This window comes from Zalophus californianus, chromosome 9, assembly GCF_009762305.2.
Source record: "Zalophus californianus isolate mZalCal1 chromosome 9, mZalCal1.pri.v2, whole genome shotgun sequence".
Lineage (NCBI taxonomy): Eukaryota > Metazoa > Chordata > Mammalia > Carnivora > Otariidae > Zalophus > Zalophus californianus.
Genome location: NC_045603.1, coordinates 9,134,350 through 9,155,388, shown reverse-complemented (window position 1 = coordinate 9,155,388; position 21,039 = coordinate 9,134,350). Strand labels below are relative to the sequence as shown.

At 57.9% G+C, this 21,039-nt stretch overlaps 1 protein-coding gene across 1 annotated transcript in view; it reads left to right on the top strand.

Moving 5' to 3' along the window:
• Positions 1 to 21,039, top strand: part of CACNA1I (calcium voltage-gated channel subunit alpha1 I) — a 116,474-nt gene that overhangs the window by 45,066 nt on the left and 50,369 nt on the right. Inside the window, exons 5-6 of the mRNA XM_035721872.1 lie at positions 5,517 to 5,614; positions 20,002 to 20,161. Of these exons, the coding sequence (XP_035577765.1) occupies positions 5,517 to 5,614; positions 20,002 to 20,161 (258 nt within the window). The remainder of the gene's footprint in view (positions 1 to 5,516; positions 5,615 to 20,001; positions 20,162 to 21,039) is intronic.

Sequence of the window (21,039 nt, the reverse complement as noted above, 5' to 3'; positions counted from 1 at the left end):
GGGCGGGCTGGGCAGAGCTCCCGGATCCCATGCTCCCGGGCTGTGTGATCTGGGCTCTTTCTGAGCCTCAGCTTCCAAATCTGGCAGTGGCCATAATCCCACCATGGGGAAGGTCAGGAAACCCTTCTGAATCAGCCAGGACTCTGAGTTGTCAATGAGAGAAACTGAAGGCAAATGGGGCCAAGGCCCCAAAGGGAATGTTTTGGCTCACGGAACTGGAAAAAGCAGAGGGCAGATCTGGGATTCGGATAGAGGGAGTGCTCAAACCATATGGTCAGGATCCTGCCTCTCTCCAGCTCTGGACTCAGCCTTTTTTTGAGTTGGCAGAATTCGTAGGCCACCACGGAGGCAAGATGGCCGTTAGCGCCTTAGGGTTTCCAGGCAGTCGCTTAGCCAAGGAGAGCCCTCTTCCCTGTTGTCCTAGCTCAACGGCCGGGCTGCCCCTCATGGCCCACCTGGGGGTCCCATGCCCATCCTGACCTAGTCACGGTGGCTGGGGGATGGTGTCCGCTGGTTGACCGGGCCTGGGTCTCTGGGCCTCTCCTGGGAGAGGTGTACTCTGGGGGTGTGGGAGGGAGGCTCCTCAGCAGGAACAGGTAGGGTCGTGCCCTGAAGAGCAGATGTCTTCTCTCCCAGCCCACTCTGGAATGACCCCGACTGAGCCCCTCTCCTCAAGGACAGCCCCGGAACTGGGTTCAGCTACTCTCTTCCTGGGGTGATGTCAGGACAGAAGTGTTCGCTTTAAAGCAAAATTACTTACCTAATTAGGCGCTTGGGAGCTGGCAGGAGGTAGTGGGGGTTTTTGTTGATTTTTTTTTAGACTTTTAGCACCGAAAGCTGTGTGATAAAGTAACTGTGTAATTAGGAATTAATTTCTCACTCCCATAAGTGATGTCTTACTTGGGGCCCGAGGGAAGTCAGCCCAGTGGTTATTCACCCATAGAGTGACACCCTCTTCACCTTCTCCTTTTTGGAGGGGGGTCTCCCACAGCTGTCATCTGGGGGAGGAGGAGGAGGAAGGAGGTAGCTTCTTTTGTCACTCGTGCTATTCATGCTAAGTAGATCCCTGAGTGCCTCCTGTTTGCTGTGTGGGGCCGGTGCGGGGGTGTGTCACAGAAGGAGGGGGCTGCATGGCCCGCCTCACCCCACTCTGGTCCCATTCTAAGGCCCACTCCACACAGTCTTTCAGGGGGTACCGGTTGTGCCCCCATTATCCACAGCAGTGATCCTCTCATGAGTAGCTCCTCACTGGCTTTCCTCTGTTTCCTCCCCTCCCTTGCCACACTCCTTGGGATCACCCCCAGAGCTCTTGGCTCAGGGTCTGCTTTGGGGGAACCCACGCTAGGCAGGAGGTATGAACAGAGTGTGGAATAAGCCAGAGCAGAGAGGCGTCAATTCGGCCTGAGGTGTATGGAGGGGGTGAGCAGGGGCTTCATGGAGGAGGTGGTCTTGAAGGAACTCTGGGAACACGCGGGAAGGGGCACTGAGCAAAGGGAAGGGGGCAAGAGCAGGGTGTATTTGGGGAGCTTGACAGGCCTAGGGTGATGACGTCTTGGATGTGTGGTGTAGGAGCAGGGGTTGGGGAAAGGGAAGGCCAGCCTGGAGGTCTTGTAGGCCTTGGGCAGGGGCATAGGCTTTGTTTTGAGGACAATGGGGAGCCACTGAGGGTTTAAGTCAGGGAGTGATACAGCTAGATTTGAATTTCAGGAAGTTTTAGCTGACTGAAGGAGGGGTGTGGGGTGGGCAGGAAGCAAGAGACAGGAGAATAGTCGGCAGGCTGCCGTGGTCGTCAGGAGAGAGGGACGGTGACCGGACTAGGGCAGGGGTCAGGGAGCTGTGAGCAGACTGTCCCAGCTTGGTACACAGAGTCACTGCGAGGACAGTGTGGTTCCGGTTCCAGACTTAAACCCACAGTTCCGCCCTCCTAGCTATGTGCTCTGCCCATCTCTCTCCATCCTTGTCCAATGTCCGCCTTTCCATCCTCTTCCCCTCGGAGAAGAATGAGAACGCCTGGATTCTTCACTGAGCACTTCCTATGTGTTCTTTATCACTGAATGCATTTATACCCTGCCTTATTCCTCCAGAATAAGGTGCAATATAACACCCCCAAGCAGAAATATAGAAGAGAGGGTTAGAACCTGGGAGGAATGTTTAGGCAGGTGGATTTCCTGGAAGGATCTTTCTTGCTGCTAATAACTCAGTAACTCATCACCTTTCCTCTTTTGACTGGACTGCCAGGAAGCTCAGAGCTAAGATTCCTAACACTAAATCCCTCAAGAAATTTCTCATGGGAGCTTTTCAGTGGACACCCTGAGGGCTGCAAGTGATGAGGTCTCAGGGGCATTTTTGCAGTAGGCTGCAGAAGGTGTGTTCCCTCACTGAAGACCTGGAGGGTCGCGTCAGGGGGAAGGGAAGGAAAGGGCTGGGCCAATGTGTCTCTCTGGGCCTGCCAGGCAGTGGCTGCTTTAGTCCACCTCAGAGACGGGCATGAGTCTGATCAGCCTCCCATGAGCTGGTTGGGATCTGAGAGGTGCTCAGATCCTAAAGCTTCCTAACTCTGGCTAATCATGGGCCTTGGTGACATTCATCAACACCCTGTACCTCACTCAGAACCCAGGGGCCAGTCCCCTCCTTGTTTTAGAGAAACACAAAGGGAAAGCTTGAGCCTGAATGGGCTGGGCATCTGTAGATGTTTCCTATCCTTGGTCCCGGCCTGTCCGCGGGGCAGGGGCCGGGACAGGGCGGCAGTGCGCAGCCTCCCTTAATTAAGAACCAGTCATTCCATTCTCCCACAGGTTCTACTTGGGGGGACACGGAGCCCCTGGAGCAGTGTGAGGCAGGGCCAGGGGATAGGCAGGGTTGGCCTGAAGGCACCCATAGTGGGGGGCCCTGGTCCAGGGGAGTGTGGGGAACAGTGTGATGGGTTCCAGGTATTGGGGAGGCTCAAACAGGTTAACGCAGGTAAGGAATGAGAACTGCCTGGCAGGCAGTAGGCCTCAAACACCATGTGCTTTTCTCTGTCTAGCCATCCGGCTGTGAAGCATCTATTTATTTTTATTGCGAGATTTCGTGGGGATGGGAACCAATCCTGGGCTGTCACCTGCCAGAGCTCAGCAGGTGTGCCCTGGGGCTCCCGAAACAAAGGATCCCAGTGGGTTCAGCCTGGCGGAGTCTGGGAACCCCCACCCCAGCACCCCCAGCAAACCGCACACGGAGCCCTGGGGGCCCAGCTATGCCCAGGGCATGGTGCTGCCCCTGCGGGCAGCATGGAGGGAGCCAAGGGCAGCATGGAGGGAGCCAGGGCGGAAGGAAGAGGGCGGCTGGGGGAGGGGCGGGGAGGGGCTGGCTGGAGCTGGGGCGGCTCTCCTAGACCTGGGGTGTGAGTGTGTGTGTGTGTGTGTGTGTGTGTGTGTTTGTGTGTGTGTGCCGAGCCAGTGTGAGCGCCTGTTTGTGTGCCTGTGTGTGCCGCCCCCACAGTGCCTTCATCACACACATCTCCCTGGCTGCCTGGAGAGCTCTTTCTACAAAATACAAAAATGACAGTTGGCTCGCCCACACACGGAATCCTCATACAGCTCCACTCCCTCCTCGGTGCCCCTTCACACATCACCCTCTGTCCTCACCCACTGCCCCCGGGCCGGCCTCAGCCTGCAGCACCCTCTCTGCCAGGCTGCTGCCCCTAGCACCCCTCTCTCTTTCTCCCCCTCCTCTCCCCTCTTCCTCCCCTCCCCCCTCCCCCTTCCTTTCCCTCCCCCTCCCTCCTCCTCCTCTGCCTCCCCTCCTTGGTCCCCCAGGTCTCCATCTCTAGTTCTAATTCTCTGTCACTTTTTTGGTCACGCCCCCTCTTCTGAATTTGGGCTCTGGTGGGGGAGTGTGTGTGGATGAGGGTGTCCAAGGAGTGAGTGTGTGTGTGCACCGACGACTGTGTGCAGGTGTGTGACTCTGCATGCGAGAGAGAGCATGGGAGCCAGAGCCTGTGCCCCAGAAAGCTGGGGGATGGATGGAGGCATCTCAGGCAAAGAAGCTTTCACTCAACTATTCTTCCAGCAGCGGGAGGGGGCGGTGGCTTCACAACAGTTGGACAGGTTTGCATGGTGTGTAGGAAAAGCCTTCATTTCCCCGCTGATGGGAGTGACAGGTGGAGCCCCGGGGTGGAGGATGGGGGGGGCGGGGAGGGGGAGGAAGGGTCTGGTGGTCTGGTGAGCAGCACGGGGCGGGGGGTGGGGGAGGTCAGGCCGAGGCTGTAGGCCCGGTGCGGGGGCGGGGGGGGGGGTCGTCCTTCAGCGGGGAAAGAGGGACAGGCAGTAACTGAGCAGGTAGGATCTGATGGAAGCCAGGACACCACAGAGAGGACCCTAGAGATCTGCCTCCAGTGGAGATCTGGGAAGACTTCTTGGAGGAGAAAAACTGCCTCTAAGGCGTGTCAGGGCCGGTTGCATGTGGAGAGGGAGGGTGGACCTGTTTGATGAGGCCTCATCTCTGCCTTTGGGTCTCTCCCTGGCTCCAGTGGGTACTCCTGAGGGTTGAGGCCAGCTTTGAGTCATTCTTGGGTCTGTAGCACCCACACTGGCTTGGTTCATCGCAGACTCTGGTGTGGAAAAACTTCCAGGACTCTAGGGGCATCTGCCCGGATGCTTAAAGCATGAGTAAGGTTTCAGTGGACAGAGATGAGAGAGGCAGCATCCCAGGCGGAAGGGATGGTGGGTGCAAACGCTTGGCATGGGGGCGCAGTGAGCCGGTGAGGCTGGAGCCTGGGTGCCTTGCAGGGAGCGTGCCCAGGAGAGCATGGATTTTTTCCTGCAAGTGAAATACAGTGTGGGGCCTGTGATACCTGGGCTGCTGTGAGCCTGTGGTTGGGCTCAGAGGCCTGGAGAGCAGACAGGGAGGGGCAGGTGTGGTGTGGGCCTGGTTGGGTGATCTGGGCCATGCGATGTCACCTTTCTCTGGCTCCTCTCCTCATGTGTAAACCTGGGCATCTAAGCTAGGCTTGCTGGGGGCCTGGGGGCTCGGGGAGATATAGGGACTGGGGGCTCGGCTCTGGGCCTCTGCTGGCAGCCAGGACTTGACCCTGCAACTGTGATTTTGCCCTCTGGTCACCACCTGGGGTCAGCCGGGGGTCTCCCCCTCCATTGTTCTCCCCTGCTAGCCTTCCCTGGTTCAGAGGCTGCTGGGGAAGCAAGGGCAAGAGCTACTTGGCACAGTGCTGGGCACTCAGTGGGGACCCGAGGGCTCTGCTTCTCCGTTCCCTCTGCCCCCCCACCCCCCCACTGCATCTCTTGGAATCCCCAGGACGGTAGGAGGCAGATGCCACCAGGTCCATTTACAGAAGGGGCAACAGCCCAGGCCACACAGCTGACTGGGCCATAGCCGGGATTCTGGCCCCATTCCTTACCTCTCCCCTCCAGGCGGCTGTGGGCACGGATGGGCATGCGTGGGTGGCTAGATGGCCGTGGCCTGGTCCGTGGCCCTGAGTGTCCCTCCTGCTCTGTCCCTCACTCTCCCCCCTTTCTCTGCAGGATGGTCGAGTACTCCCTGGACCTTCAGAACATCAACCTGTCGGCCATCCGCACCGTGCGTGTCCTGAGGCCCCTCAAAGCCATCAACCGTGTGCCCAGTGAGTTGGTTCCCCCCTTTTGCCCCCCTGGGCCCCCCCCCGCCCCCAGCCATTCCTGCACTAGGACAAGACTGGCCAGCACCTTCCAGTGCCTGTGCTGGGCATGGGGATCCTTCAGTGACCAGACAGATGTGGGTCTTGCTCCCACCAAGCTCATGGGCCGGTATTTGGGCCTGAAGACGCTGGAGGGAGGTCTTGGTACCTCTGAGTCCCGTAAGAACTTGAATGGCAGCATTCGGGGGAGTCTGGCTTTTCAGCAACAAGGCTCCTTGTGGGGGGTGGCTGTCGAGGGGGACACACGTGTGAAAAGAAGCTGCTTAGTTTGAGGGAGAGCATCATGCCGCCTTTCACTGGGGAGGGGATCCCCAGATCCCTCACTTGCGCTGACTTAGGACTCAAGCTCCATCACCCGACCACGCACCTCCCCGCCCCACATCAGGAGCCACCCATCCATCTGTCTGTCCACCCGCCCAGTGTTGAAAAGTTATGTTATAACAAGCCCTGACGTCTGCCCAGATTCATAGTTTTCAGAGCTTTTCCATCTCCATGATTTCTCGTGAGCCTTACAATCCCTCCGTGAGGGAGGTGGGCTGTCCTCACGGAAAACCTTTCCCAAGGTGAAAAGACCGAGACTTGGAGATGCGAATTAACTTGCCCAAGAGGCCTCCTGACTTCCCGAGCACTGTTCTTTTGCTACCCTGAGTTAGGAATGGGATGGGGGACGGGCAGGGAGCGCTCGGCCCGCGTGGGATTTCAGCCCTGTCAGGGAAGGACAGGACGTTTTATGAGCACCTGCCCACCTCCTCTGTGGCATTTGGCATACTGATGGCTGACTTAATCCTCTTGACAGCCTGGGTGAGGCTCAGAGAGGGGAAGCGGTTTGCGTGATGTCACACAGCAATTCAGCGGCAGCACAGGGTTCTGCGCAGCGTTCCGTCTGCCCTGAGCCCCGCTCTTTCCCTGGCTCTCTCCGAACCCTTGCTTCTCTTCCTTGCCCGAGCCTTGGTTTCCCTGTCTGCAGAAGAGGGCAGGTCCTCTGGCACCTCTTCCTCCTGCAGAGTCAGAGTGGTTCTCATTCCCCGCCCCCCGGTTCTCAGTCCTGAGGCCTTGGGGCTTTGTCACCTGCTCCACCCAGCCAACCTCTCCACAGCCCGTCCGCGGTGAGAGCCCGTGGGGCTGGCCTGACTCTGGGCAGGCCTGCTAGGGCAGTGGAGTGCAGGCCCCGGGATATTTGTGGAGCAAGATGGGCGGCCAGATGGTAGCTTCATTCTGAGATGGGCAGGCCGGGCGAAGTACAGAGGGGATCCTGGGGGCGCATATATGGGGCCACCTCCCCACCCGTGAAGGTTGACATGATGGGAACCCTGGGAGCCCTGAACACTACTCTGAAGGTCCTGAGGAAGGATGGGGAGGCAGGGGAGGGAGAGGGGTGAGTGGTGAGGAGCAAAGCTGTGAGCGGTGTGGGGAGGAGCAGTTCAGTGCGCTTCCCCCTTGGTCCCCTCCCGCTGCTCTGGGGAGACTCCCTTGGGGGCAGGGTGGGGAGGTGCCAGCTTCTCTCTATCCTTCCCACCCCCACCAATCCTACAAGGTGATCCTAAAGATTACCTAGTTCAAAACCATCTTTAGACCATTGAACAGATGAAGAAAATAAGGCCCAGAGAGGGCCGTGAGCAGTCCAGGGTCACACAGCAGGCACCTTGGAGCCCAGGCGTCTGACCAGCATACCTGCCACAGTGTGTGTTCCCCTCCCTCATGCCCCACCACCCTTTACTGGGGAAACTGGCCACGAGATGGACTTCCTTCATAGAGTGCCCACAACTATGCCTAGTACATGGAAGTCGCTCAAGAAATGCCCGTTATGTGGACACACAGGGCAAGTGTGTTGAGCGGTTGTCCCGTGCCAGGGCCACAGTGCCGTCGGTGCTCAGAGAGGTGTCCAGGCATCGTGGAGCACGTGGGGCATGACATGGAGAGGGTGGGGGGCTGGTGGTCCAAGAAGGTGTCCGAACTGAGACCCAGTGTGGCCTGGGGATTAACCAGGCCAGGGAGTGTTTTGGAAACGCCTGGCAAGAGTGAGGAGCATGGGTTGGGGCGAGCTGGCCTTAGGACGGGACTGTGGGTGAGTGATGGCTGGGTCCGGGCCGGGCGGGACTGAGAGAGCAGATGCCTGGAAGTCCCAGGCCTCACCTTGGGTAGTTACTGGGGAAGCCCAGCGTGTGGCCTGAGCAACCTCAGATGGAGGGCACGGGAGGGGCCACATTTCTTCTGTCCCCCTCCCCCCCAGCCCTCCCCATTGCTGTCCCAGGCGGCCACCCTATGGCCACTGTTGCACCCCTGGCCACAGAGCTCACAGGCGGGACCCCTCTCCAGAGATGTGTGTGCACATGCCGGGGGTCACACACAGGTGTTTGTACACCATCCTGCATTCTGAACCTCCAGGTCTTGGGAACAGTGATGTGACGGGACATTTGAGAAGAGAAGGTCTGGGGGGGAGGGGATAGGGTGTGGGTCTCTCTCCATGGGGGGGGGTCTCTGTACATCTATGTGTGGGTGCGTGTGGGTATGAGGGGCTCTGTGGCCACAGGAGACCGCGTGTGTGTACGTGTGTGTGCACGTGGGATGTGTGGTGCCTGTGTCTCTCCCTGGCCCCCCCTTCCTCCCTCTCCCGCGGCACTGAGTGAGGAGCTCATTAGGCAGCTCCTGGCTGTGGAGGTCACTTCCCGGTCCCCAGCACCAGCCTGCCTGGTTCTCTGGAGAAGGGCAGCGATGGGCCCCGTGTCCCCGAAGTCTCCAATTTGGGAGGCTGTGTGGCCCGGAGTGCCCCGAGAGGAGTAAGTGTCCTTCCTCAGGGGCCTCCCGTCTGCTAGTTAATAGGCATGACCGGGAGGCCCAGGCAGGCAGAGTCGGGGACTGCCTTCCTGCTCGGAGCTGACTGCACCTCTCAGCTGACAGAAGGAATCTCGCTGTCTCAGAACCTGGCCTGGGGGAGTGTTGGGAGCACAGACCCTCTGGGAGCCAAAATATACCCAGTGTGTCCCCTCCCCCAACTTAGAAACCACCCTGCGCTCCCGTTGGAAAGAGACCTTAAAATCAATTCATATTCATGAGGAATTTAGTTAATAGGAGCCTCAGGCTGTTAGAGCAGGTTGGTTGGTCCATCCCCTCCTTTATGGGAGGGGCTGCTTTTGGTCCCAGGTGCCACGTCCTCTGCCCAGAGTCGCCAGGGAATGGTGGCATGGGGGGGGGCACAAGTTCTTAGAAGTGCCTCCTAGAGAGATTTGGTTGGTTGCCTCCTTTTTTTCTAGATGTTTCCCTGAAACATTCCAAGTCCTCCTGTTTGTCTTTATACAGTTTCTTCTGCCCTGGGACTTGCTCTTTTCAACAATAGCCTGTAGCTTTCAGTGTTGCCACTAGATGGCAGGCTAGCGAGCCAGGAACAGTGAAATGATGGGTTATTAATTGCAAAACCCTGGAGAGTGGGTAGCTCCTTGCAATTGAAAACGTATAGCAATGGCTGCAAAGCCTCAGCACAATCAGCCCGGAAGACTTAGTTGGGTTGTCAGGGAATGCAAGTTCTGGTTGTTGGCTCTGCCAGGAGCCTGCTGTGTGACCCAGGAAGTCCCTTGGTGTCTCTGGACCTCAGTGTCTCTACTCTCACAAAGCAAGGGGAGGACTGGATTCGATGTGTAGTTCTCAACTTTGTCCAGGATGGATGGGGCACCTGGCAGTCACGGTGCTGTTTACAAACTTTATAAAAATATGTCCCTCCACCCTACCACGCAGGGCTCTGTCCTGGCCACTCAGCCTTTGATGGATAAAGGAGGCACAGCATGGAGGAGAAGGTTGGGGAGGGAGGGAGGGAGAGAGGAAGCACCAGATTGTGGGTCAGGAGGCTGGGTTCTGGCTCCTTGCTGTGGCCTTCATAAGTCCACAGTCCGTTTCTGGGCCTTGGCAAGATGGGGCTGATGATCTTTAAAAGTGCCCCATCCTGGCACGGGGCAACCCTAGGCCTGCACCCCAGTAAGCTGGTTGCAGTGCTTCCTAAAGCCCATTGGCCATGCCATTTAAATATAAAAAGTGCCTTTTTTTCTCCAGTAAGAAACCAAGGCAGTCATGCTAGGCTCTGAGCCAGCTGAATCTGAGCTGCGGGCCCACATCTCTACCTGACTGACCATCACGCACCTCAGCCCAGGCTGTGGAAAGGGGAGGGAGTGAGGCCTGGGGAGTTCAGGGGCAGCTGCTGGGGATGCTGAGCCTGGCCTGGGCCACTGCCCGCCCGCAGAGCCCTGTCCGGCTTAAGGTCCCTGGTTCAGCAATCATCCACTGCTGCGCAGGGGCCTTTGGGCTGGGCCTGGGGTGGGGGCGATGCAGAGAGGTGGAGGACATGTTCCCGGGCAGGGCCCACAGGCAGGGAGGCAAAGCTCAGAGAGCTATGGAGGAAGCCACTGTCAGGTCCCAGCTGTGCGACCAGGAACGGAAGCTTCGCTCTACACCGACAGGCCCAGGTTCGAATCCCAGGGCCTCCACTCGACCATTGTGGGACCTTGGGCATCCATGCTCCTCTCCTGGCCCCCATTTCCCCAACAATAAGATGGGCCTAATAATACCAATTTCTCTACAGTTTTGTAAGAATAAAATACTATAACGTGCATGAAGAGCTCAGCACAGAGCTCGGTGTGCTGTAAGTGGTCAGTAGGTGTTACTATTGGGAAGAAGGTGCTGGAACATGGAGGACAGAGGGCAGGGGCATCGGGGCACCTTTGCAGAGGCTGATTTGGGGAGACAATCCCCAAGCACACAGAGGGTCGGGGGGGGCGTTTTTGGCAGACGGACCTACAGGTGCAGGTGGAGAGGAAGAACCGTCCAGGACGTGTCGGCTGGGCAGGGGGCTGCACGGCAGGGCCGGCTGGGAGGCAAACTCTCCACCTCCTCTAGGGATTGACCAAGAATGATAAATAGCTAAAATCCATCAAGGGCTTTACGTGGCTGCTTCGTTTTGTTTCCTAATAGCCATAGGATGGTTGTACCGTTACGATGCCCACTTTACAGATGGGGAAACTGAGGCACACAGAGGTTGAGTAAACTGCCCCAGGCTGCCCAGTTGGCCGGGGGCAGAGGCAGGATTTGAACCTGTGCTCGCACGACCCCAGGGCTTTGGACTCCTTTCCACTTCCCCTCTTCCTCTCCCCAGAACTTGTAAGCGCCCCAGCCAGCCACACCGTCTGCAGGGCATCAGGAAAGCCCCTGCCCACGTCCAGGGTCAAAGCACAAGTGAGGCCCTCAGGACCCTTCCTGAACACCTTTCATTGGCAGAGCACGGAGCTCCCGTGATGCTGGGTGCTGCGCGACCTGACAGGGACAAGTCAGGGCAGGGCGCAGGGAGGCACACTGGTTAGTACAGAGCATCGCGGCCAGGATTCCAAGCGTGGTCCCATGTTAGTTAGCTTTGGCGCCTCGGGAAATGTTCTGCTCTTGCGTCGGTCCCCCATCTGCACAGTGAGGTTGGCACGTAGCATCTCTGCGTGAGCTCGTCTGCACTCCAGGCACAGAACAGGTGCCCAGCGCCCAGCCCCCACCCTGCATCTCTCACGGAGGGAGGGTCCTGGTGTTGGGGCTACAGATGGCAGCAGCCAGAGCAGTGAGACCCGGGTTTGCGCCTGGGATCTTGGCCAGTGGCTCCACCTCTCAGGCCTCAGTTTCCCCATCCCTAAAATGGGGTCCCAGCCCTCCCTTGCTAGACTGCGGGGCTACAAGATGTCCACACAACATCCGCTCCTGGCAGGTGCCTGTATCATACATTGATTGTGTGGGATTCTTATACTCTTGGGATCTAGGAATTAGCCTTGTTGAAAGTCACGGAGAATCTTAGACTCATCGAGCCTCAGAATCCTAGACTCTTGGTTTCAGAGATCCTCAGAGCCCTGGTTTCAAAAGGAGAAGTCTCTGAATGACCTGGTCTTGCAGGCACGTCTTCGATTGCCCGTCAGGCCAAGGGGCTTTGGGCTCATGGTTGGCACCTAGCCCCTCATCCCAGGCCTGCTCTGGCCCTTTCTGCCCCGGTTCATGCCCAGCTGAGTCGTGATTAGGCCAGCCATGCTGAGGATAGATGAAGAAGGCCCCAGGATTCCTTCTTGGATCCTGCCTCGAGAGGCATCTGTTGGAAAGGAAGCTGGGAGACTCACTTTGAAACAGAGTTTGTGTGAAAATCTCAGCAGTTTCACTTAAAGTGTGTGTTTACTTGGGGCTAGGGGGCAGCTGAAGGAGGCTCCCACCCCAGGGCCATACCTTGGACTTCAGGGCTGACTGTCCTTGGCACCCACAGGGCTTCCCAGAGAAAGGTCTGGCAGCCCCCACGGGGAAGGAAGGGAGGGCAGGAGTGTGGCGGAGAGAGGAGGGAAGAGGGGTGGAGGGGCCCCATTTCCCCGGGGCTGCTGCCTTCTCAGAAGAGATGGAGGTAGGTGGGAAAACATCTGGCCTGAACATCTAGCGAGAACCTGACCTGGGAACAAGAAGAGAAGCTAAGTGTGTGGATGGAGAAATGCTGGGGGTGGGGGCGGGGCGAAAGCTGCTTTCCCCTCCCCCGCCGTCAAGCTCAAAGTCTACTCTACAAATCAGGAGGGAGCCACTGCTGGACGGGATACCAGGTCAAGGGAGTGGGCTACTATGTATTCATCCATTCATTCATTCATTCATTCATTCATCCAAAGTAGCATCCACTAGGGGGCCACGGAGGTTTAGACGCAGCCCCTTTGCAAGCAGATAGATACTCAAGCCCGGGTCTGTGGGCTGGTGCGACACGGGCTCTAATGGAGGCAGCAGGGGGCTGAGGGGAAGGGTCACTAACGTGTACTTTGAGGAGGTTTTACATAGAAGGGGGGGACAGGACATTTGAAGAACGAGTGGGAGTTCTTTGGGCCACAGTGGGTTAGGGGACCTTCCGTAGGACTGGAGCTAGGACCACCCCCTAGGGCGTGAGCACTCTCCTGGGATGGAGGGTGTCGGGGTGCACCCTCCTTGGCTGGCATTTGTTTCCAGCTCAGGAGTGGGCACTGAGGCCCCCTCATCAGCCCCCAGGCCCCTTCCCCGCTGGGCTGCGGCTGGAGGCTGGGTCCGCGGCAGCATGGCCGTATGCTGCCTGGCCCTGCCGCCCCGGCACCCACTGTGCCCCTGATTAGTTGGCATTGGCAGTGGCGGGCACGCAGCCGGCCTCTCCCGGTCGCTCAGCACCCTCCGCTGACCTAGCCAGACCGGGCGGGGCGGGGGTGGGGGGAGACCCAGGGCCAGCCACAGCCTCGGCCCCTCCTGCCCTCAGCCCTGCACCCTTTCTCCTGGCTGCGGGCCGTGCCCTTGGCAGAGGCCGGTGCAGGTCCGGGCGCTTTCTACTTGAGCTGGCCTGGCGGAGCGGCTGCACTCAGCTGGGCAGACAGCTCCCGTCTGCAGACAGGGGCCCGGACCTCCAGGGGAGATGCCCGTCAGGAAGTGCGGCCCCCTCCCTCTCCCTCCAGCTCCCCCACAGCCACCGAGGGCCCCCGGCTCCCTTAGAGCAGGGGGTCCCCAGTGAAAAGGGGTGAAAAGGTTGAGCAGCTCCAACAGTTTGCCCAGCTGCCCTCTGTCTCCTTGCGAGCTCCCGACTTTAAGTGCCATCTAGAGACTATCTGGACCCTGAGGCCACCCACCTGATGCTCCTGGGCCACATTCCTCTCCCCTAACCCCTGACCCCGCCAGCTTATGAAATGCCTTCACATCGATGTCCACCAGGCACTCCAAACGCTACGTGTCCAAACGGAGTCCCGTGTCCCCATGATGGCTGCTCCATGGCTCTGGCCTCAGGCCCCAGACCGTGGAGATGCCCCAACTCCTCACTTCCTCCATCCCCCACCTCCCATCAATTGCTTGACCTTCCGAAAGCTCCAGAATTTAGCCATGTCCCCATCCTCCACCATCACTGTCATCTGGACCCAGCCAGATGTGGAGTATCATCATGGCAGGTGAGCGATGGCTGGGTGGGGCGGACTGGGGAGGGACAGATGTCTGGGAGACCCAGTCCCCACGAGGGTCACACAGGAAGCCCAGCGTCTGGCAGGGAGGACATGGGGAGGTACGAGCAGGAGCCCCCCTAGCGCTCCCGATTTCTGTCCCCCGGGGAAGGCAGGGCTGTCCGCAGGAAGCAGCAACCATATGACCATCCACCCTCGGAGCCTGCAGCCTGGGCCCCTCACCCCGAGATGTGTGTGCGTGTGCCGGGGGTGACACACAGGTGATCCTACGCCATCCTGCAGGCTGTCTGCTTCTAGGTCTCCTCCTTCCACCCTGCCCCCCCAGAGTCCATGCTGCCCCCCAGCTGGGGTGATCTTTCAAACCCTCCTCAGACCGCGTCTCCCTTCTGCCCGGGACTCTTGGTGGAACAGAGGCCCGAGTTCTGGCCCCTGTGGGGCAGCCCTGTTTCCATGCCCCCCTTGCTCACTTCCCTCCAGCCACGCTGGCCTCCTGGCTCTTCCCTGAGTGTGCCTGCCTCATCCCCACCCCTGGGGCCTGCCCTGGCTGCTCGACCCGCTGGGAGAGCCCTTCCCTAGATGTGCCCGCCGCTGATGCCCTCAGCTTCCGTGAGTCTGTGTCCTGTATCATCTTGCCGGCCAGGCTCTCCTGGCCCCGTTCATACCGACTCTACCCTGGCCCAGCCTGGCGCTCCCCATCCCTTTTTCCTCCTCCACCTGCTGTTTTCATAACACTTTCCACCCAACAAATGAGGAAACAGACTTATTTATTATGTTTGTGGTTTTCTGTCTCCCTTCCCTCTATCTAGAATGTCCACCTCCGGAGGGCAGGGGACTTTGTCTGTTTATTCATTTGTTTGTTTTAACAGATGGCACCCCTAGAGCCTAGAACAGTGCCTGGCACATAGTAGGTCCTCACTAGATATTAGTTGAATGGCTCCATCCACCCATCCATCACTCCTTCATGGCCATCCTTCAGGGGAACCACTCTGGGCCAGGCCCTGGGCTGGATTGGAAGCTGCAGAACACTCCTTAGGGGCCTCATGCTCAGGACACTGTCCGTTTTGGAGGGTTGTGGGTAGAGCCATGAACTGATGAAGGCCAAGAGCGTCAGAAGTGCTGTGACAGAGGGAGGGCGGGGCAGCGGTGCTCACTGCAGGGGTACCAGCCCAGCCTGGTGACCGACCGGGAGAGACGGCCACTCAGCTGAGGTCTAAGAAAGGAGGGGAGATGGCCCTGTGAGTGTGTGTGAGGGCTTTCCAGGGGCTGGCAGGGGATCAGCCTGGCTCTGTCACACCAGCCTGGAGCCCGGTGGCCCTGGGGAGGGGACCTGGCACTACTGCCCAATAGTAACGGGAACCCTCGTGGCGGAGGTGGGGGGGGGCCATGTAGGTGGGGGCAGAGTGTGTGTGAAGGTGAGGGGTAGGGATGCTGGGGGCATCTCCAGGCTGGCTGGAGCGGCAGGTGTAGGTGTGGCCTAGTGGACAGAGGGAGGTGTGGCTGGGGGGAGAGGCTGGGGCCTGTGGTTGGGGCTGGTGGGGACTTTCCCCGTGGGGGTGGATGGACTGCTGGCAGCTTCTGCCTTTGGGGGCTCCTCCTCCGAGGTATTCTGACCCTGTGTTTTTCTTGAGAGGCTGGCTGGATTGTCTTCTGTAGATGAGGCTGCTGGGGTCCAGAGAGGGCAAGCTCTGTCTCAAGGCTGTGCAGCCAGGACGGGCACCCACATCTCCTGTCCTGGGTTGGCACTCTGGGCACTCACCAAAGTAGAGACTGCACTGGGTGTCCTGGGGACTCTGGGGTCCTCTCTCCCTTCTTGGCTGGGGGAAGCAGGGCCTTCAGCCACACTCATGGGGTTGCCTGGAGCCTATTCCTGGCCTCTACCCCAGGCTGAAGGCCTGAAAAAAAGTCACACTAAGAAGGCAGAACCACGTAAGCTCATCCCAAGAGATGGCGAGTGAGAGCCTGGGGGGAACTGGAGGCAGGACGGCTTCATGACTAACTGGGGGTGGAAACCAGAGAAGACTGCCTGGAGAAGGAGGGCTGGGTGGGGGGGATAGGTGTAGAGGGGTGTGAGTAGGAAGGATGGTCTGAGGCAGACGTCTCTGTCTCCGCCTCTCTTGCTCTCCATCTCTGTCCTCTGTCTCCATTTCTTTTTCACCCTCTCCTCTCTGCCTCCACCTCCTGCGCCCAGTGCCAGGGGAACTGAGGGCAGAGAGGAACCGTCCGACTTGCCTTAGCTAATTACTTGACTGTGGGCATAAAAGGAGGATTAGCTGGGGTCTCTCGGGGTCCTCCCTGACTCCCTAATCCTGTGGCCCCTTTTCCCTGGCATGGAAACGATGGATTCGTTCTGAGTCCCTAATTAGCTAATTATGCCTTTGGCTCAGCGGCCCTGGGACTCCCTGGGCCCAAGGGAGGGCTGTGGAGTGAGCTGGGGCCTGGCTCGGCCGAGGGAAGAGGGGAGGGGGGGAATGGGCTGCCATTCAGGGAAGCCAGCTGAGCAGGTTTTGAGGAGCCTTTCAGAATTTCAATATCCTGGAGAACAAGGGAAATGTAATTAATTGAGCAACAAAGGCTGGGCCCAGGGGAGCAGCCACGAGCAGCCAGGCTGGGATTGGGCAGAGCCACCTGCCTCCTCGGGGCCTTTCTGACCCAGCCTGTTCTCACATGGCTGCTGGCTGCCAGTGCATGCATCCTGCCTCTGTCCCTGTCCTCTAGGACTGCCCCATCCAAGGGCTCGCCTGCTGGGACTCGCCCATGGGCCTCCCTGACCGGTCACCTAGCATAGGGCCCCACACTCCTTAGACTCCGCTTTGCAGCCACCCCCAAGTGTGGCTGCGATGCACTCTCTGAATGGTCATATACCCTTGTGCCTTTGCCACAAGCTCTGGTCATCCTTCAGGGCCAGCTCAAGTCAGTCCCTCTGGGAAGGTGCCCAGAGCTGCCACCACTCCCCAGGCTTGGTTGTGCTTCCCAACACTGTGGTCCCCCGTCCCCCCACTGCTGGACTGCAAGCTCTGAGGCGCTGAGATGCGGGAATGTTCATGTTTGGATTCCCCGTGCCCCGCACCGTGCCAAGCAGGCAACAGCATTTGGAAGTGTTCGATGGGCGGGTGAACGATGGGGCACCAGAAAGGCCTGCAACTGGCTAACGTCACATTTGGGTGGATTTGGATGGATTGCAAGGGTGCTTGGTCTGTTTCTTCGCCCCCCTCCCCCGCACACCCTTGGCTACCCCATTGGGGGTGGGGTATTGAGCCCTCACTCACCCTGGCCTGCTCTCAACTGGAGGCCGCAGCCTGCAAGGGAGCCCCACTGCCTTTCCCAGGAGGAGGCTGACCTAGTTTTGTGGGGAGGGATGATGGGGTAGGCATTAATTATTGATTGGGAATCACGCCACACAGAACTCGTGATGCAAATCCCAAATAATAACCCTCATTAACAACCACCTTAGCATCGCCCCTGGAATAAGTAAAAATCTGGAGAGGATCCCTGTTCTCCTTGTTGCCATCTCTTCATCCTTCCCTCTCCAATCTTCCATTCTTTGCTCATGACTTATCACATCATTCAGTAAATGCAGGTTGAGCCTTTGTTCTGGGCTAGGACCCACTGGGTTCTGAGGAGGCTGACGCAGGCACAGGCCCTGCTCCCAGGAGCTTACAGCCCAATGGAAGAGGCAGGAGGGTAAACATAATTATACACTAGGGCTAGAAGACTACCTAGTGAATGGGGCCTCCAAGGTTGTGCAGTATACAACCTATACAACTGTATAAGGCAGCCTAGGCTAGGTCAGAGGCGCTCAGATTGCTCAGAGCAGAAGCAGAGCAGAGCAGAAGGTATGAACTCCACCTGGGATGGAGTGAGAAAGAGTAGGGGAGAGCTTTACAGAGAGAAAGTAGAGTTTCAACTGGGCTGTGGTGGCTGAACAGGGATTTGCCAGGCATAAGAGACATGCAAAGATGTTCCAGAAAGAACAGCATGAATAAAAGCACGAAGATGTGAAATCCCATGGTATATTTAGGGAACTTCAAATAATTTGGTATTGAGAGAGAATAGGCGTAGGTGGAGAGAGAGAGAGAGAGATATTAAGCTAGAGAGGTAGGTAGAATCCAACCTCCCAGGATCTTGGAAGGTATGCACTCAAGAGTGATCTACCAGCTCCTGACCCACTTTGGAGCCACAGACATTTGTGTGGACCTTCTCCCAAGAAAAATTCATGATGTCATACCTGCACATTTTGTAGCAATTTCACAAGGTTCACAGACCTCCTGCAGTCCTTCCAGGCTGTTGTCAGGAATTGCCCCCATTCTGTCCTGGGCTCTGTTTTCCCTGGGCTGGCTTCAGTTGTAGGCAGGCACTACCCTGCTAAGGCAAGACTGTCCCAGCAGCGGTCTCAGCAGCTCCAGGCGTAACTCTCCCCGGCTTGCAAGCTCTGCAGGAAGTGGGCATTTCCCTCCCTCTGTAGGTCCAGCACAAGTCTCAGGGCTGACTCTCATTGGTCCCAGCTGGGGTCACATGCCCATCCTGGACCAACCCCTGGGGCTAGGGGAACAGAATGTGCTGATTGGCCAGGCCCAGGTCATGTGATCTCCATGGCAGCCCAGCCAAACCACGGGGACTGGAATGGGGGAGTGGGGCTTTTTTTTTTTTTTTTAAGATTTATGTATTTATTTGAGAAAGCAAGAGAGAGCGTGTGCACCAAACAGGACGGAGGAGAAGAGGGAGAGGGAGGAGCAGATTCCCCACTGAGCAGGAAGCCTGACTGGGGCTCAATCCCAGGACCCCGAGATCATGACCTGAGCTGAAGGCAGATGCTTAACTGACTGAGCCACCCACGTGCCCCATGGGGCTGTGTTCATAGGACCGGGAAAGGAGGCCGGGCCAAACCACAGAGATGACCCGTCTGCCTGGGGTTTGTACTTCTGTGGATTCTCCAGTTACCAGGGTGGCTGGATCTTCCTTCATGGAGTCAAGGGGGAGTGGGTGGCATACAGATGAGTAATGAGGTCGTGTTGATGGATGACATCACCCAGACTCGGGAGAGCAGGTCAGTTTCACAGATCGGGGGCTGGGGGTGGTACTGAGCCTGTGGAAAGGGAGAGGGCACGGAGGGTGTGGCTGGTGGTGTGGATCAGCCCAGGGCAGGGCAGGAGGGGCAGAAGGGCAGGACGGGGAGGTAGATGTGAAAGGTGGTAAGTGTGTGGGGGGTGGGGCTGCAAGCTGTGGGCTGGGAGCACCAGGTTTGCTGAGCTTTGGGTGTGGCCCTGGGGCTGGGGAACTTTTGTAGGGTGGCTGCTGTCTTCTTGGGCCCCTTTGCTGAGAGGAGGAGGGACTGGCTCAAGGTCCCATAGGAAATATGGCAGGATTTGAACGCCGATCTCTCTAAATCAGAGACTGCAAGCTTTCCACAGGCTCTCTTTTCCTACCTGCTGGGTTTCAGGATGTCAGGCCCCTCCAAGATGTAACTGGTGCATTCTGCTCCCCTTCCCATACCCGCCCGAAGCCCCCCTCAGTCACCCTGACACCCCCCCACACACACACAGAGGGACTCCTGTCTCCATTCCCATTCCCCCTTTTCTCCTTTTCTTGCCTCTGGCTTGGCTGGTTCTTTGCAGCTATTCCTCAGGAAGGAAAGGTCTCTTCTGCTCTCAGGCCAGCTCTGAGTCCACCGCTGGCTAGGGCTCTTCTGCAGGTTGTCCAAGAGCTCAGCCTGGTTCTGTCATGTGGCGGGGTGGGTCAGCAGAGCAGTTCGGGCTGGAACCAGTGGCTGCCCCAGAGGTGAAGGACATTTGGGACACATTCATTAGGACCTAGTGTGCTCATCTGGGTGGGTTCTGGGCAGGGTGAGATGAGCCACCCTCGGTCCCAGGCTGCCAGGTAATTGGGGCTTGTGGAGGGAATGCCAGACTTGGTGTTGGGACATCTGTTTTAAATCCAGACCCTGCTGCTTCCCAGCTGTGTGACTTTGGGCAAGTAGCTTTAGTTCTGTGAACCTCCCCAGTGGCTTCTTCTATAAAATAGGGAGAATCTCACCAGCCTCACAGAGTTGTCATGGAGGTTGGAGGAAATCATATTTGTGCATTACCCAGAAGAGGGTTTAGCACATAAATGGTGCTCCATAAATCAAGAGCTGCTTATTCATCCAGAATCTGGTGGAAGTGTGGTGGGGCCCAGAGCCATTTCTATGGCCTCTGGGTGGAAGGGCAGACACCAAGGAGAACGTCTGTCCAGTGGCCACTGAGCAGGCTGGGAGCAGTTAGGAGCCCCTGCCCGTGTGTCCCCACCTCCCGTCCCAGTGCCCCTCTCTCTGTTTCTCTGAGCCTGCTCTCCCTCTCTCCTCTTGGGACCTCTCCTCCCAAGTCTGACGGTCTCCCCACCCTCCCCCACTCACAGGTATGCGGATCCTGGTGAACCTGCTCCTGGACACGCTGCCCATGCTGGGGAACGTCCTCCTGCTCTGCTTCTTTGTCTTCTTCATCTTTGGCATCATTGGTGTACAGCTCTGGGCGGGCCTGCTGCGTAACCGCTGCTTCCTGGAGGAGAACTTCACCATGTGAGTGTAGCCCCCACCATCCAGGTGGCTGCCAGCCAGCTTTGCCTGGGGCGGGAGTGGTGCCGGATGCTTTAGGGCTAGGTCTCCCCATTGAGGTCCCAACCCTTATCCTGAGTGGTGCAGAGAAGTCAAGGAATGTGCTCAGGTGAGCTGGTGGGTCGGATGGGTCTCCCATGAATGGCTGGACACTAAAAGGGGCACAAAAGGCCACGGAGGTCTCAAAATGGGCATCACAAAGTCCTAGTCTAAAACAGGCCCTTAGATGCTAATTCAGCTCTTAGTGACTCTTACTTAATACCAGGGGAACGGACAGGTAAGACCCAAGCAGACGTGATGCCAACAGGGAAAATGGAGACAGGAAACCTCAAAAGCAGACACAGGATCTGGCCCAATGACAAACATTCCTCTTGGTGACTCTGAGTCATCAAGGAAAGGTCAGCTCTCAGTCGGCAAATGCACTGATGAGCAGGTGGGCGGGCTAACCCTCAGGGAGGCGATTGCCAAAGCCATCTAAACAGAAGTCAAGCTTTGGCTCTTGGAGGAGTTGTGTTGAGTTGTCTGAGAGATTTGACATCTATGGAATCCCCGCGGTGAGGGATGAGCCGCGTCTTTGAGTGCGCATACCTACACAGATGCGTCTGGACAGGAGCATACTACCATTTTACTGTGAGGTAGCGCACTCCTGCCCTGTGCCAGGCCCCGGGGAGGCAGAACTAGGGGAGTGTGTTCATTCGGCCTCTCACTCCACGAAAAGCACTCAAGTGGCTGCTCTTGCCAAGCCCATGCTTAGTGCTAAGGACCCAGCAGAAGATGGAATTCCTGCCCTTGGGGAACTTGTCACAGTTGCCTCCACTGGGTGACTCTCGTGGGCCGAGGAC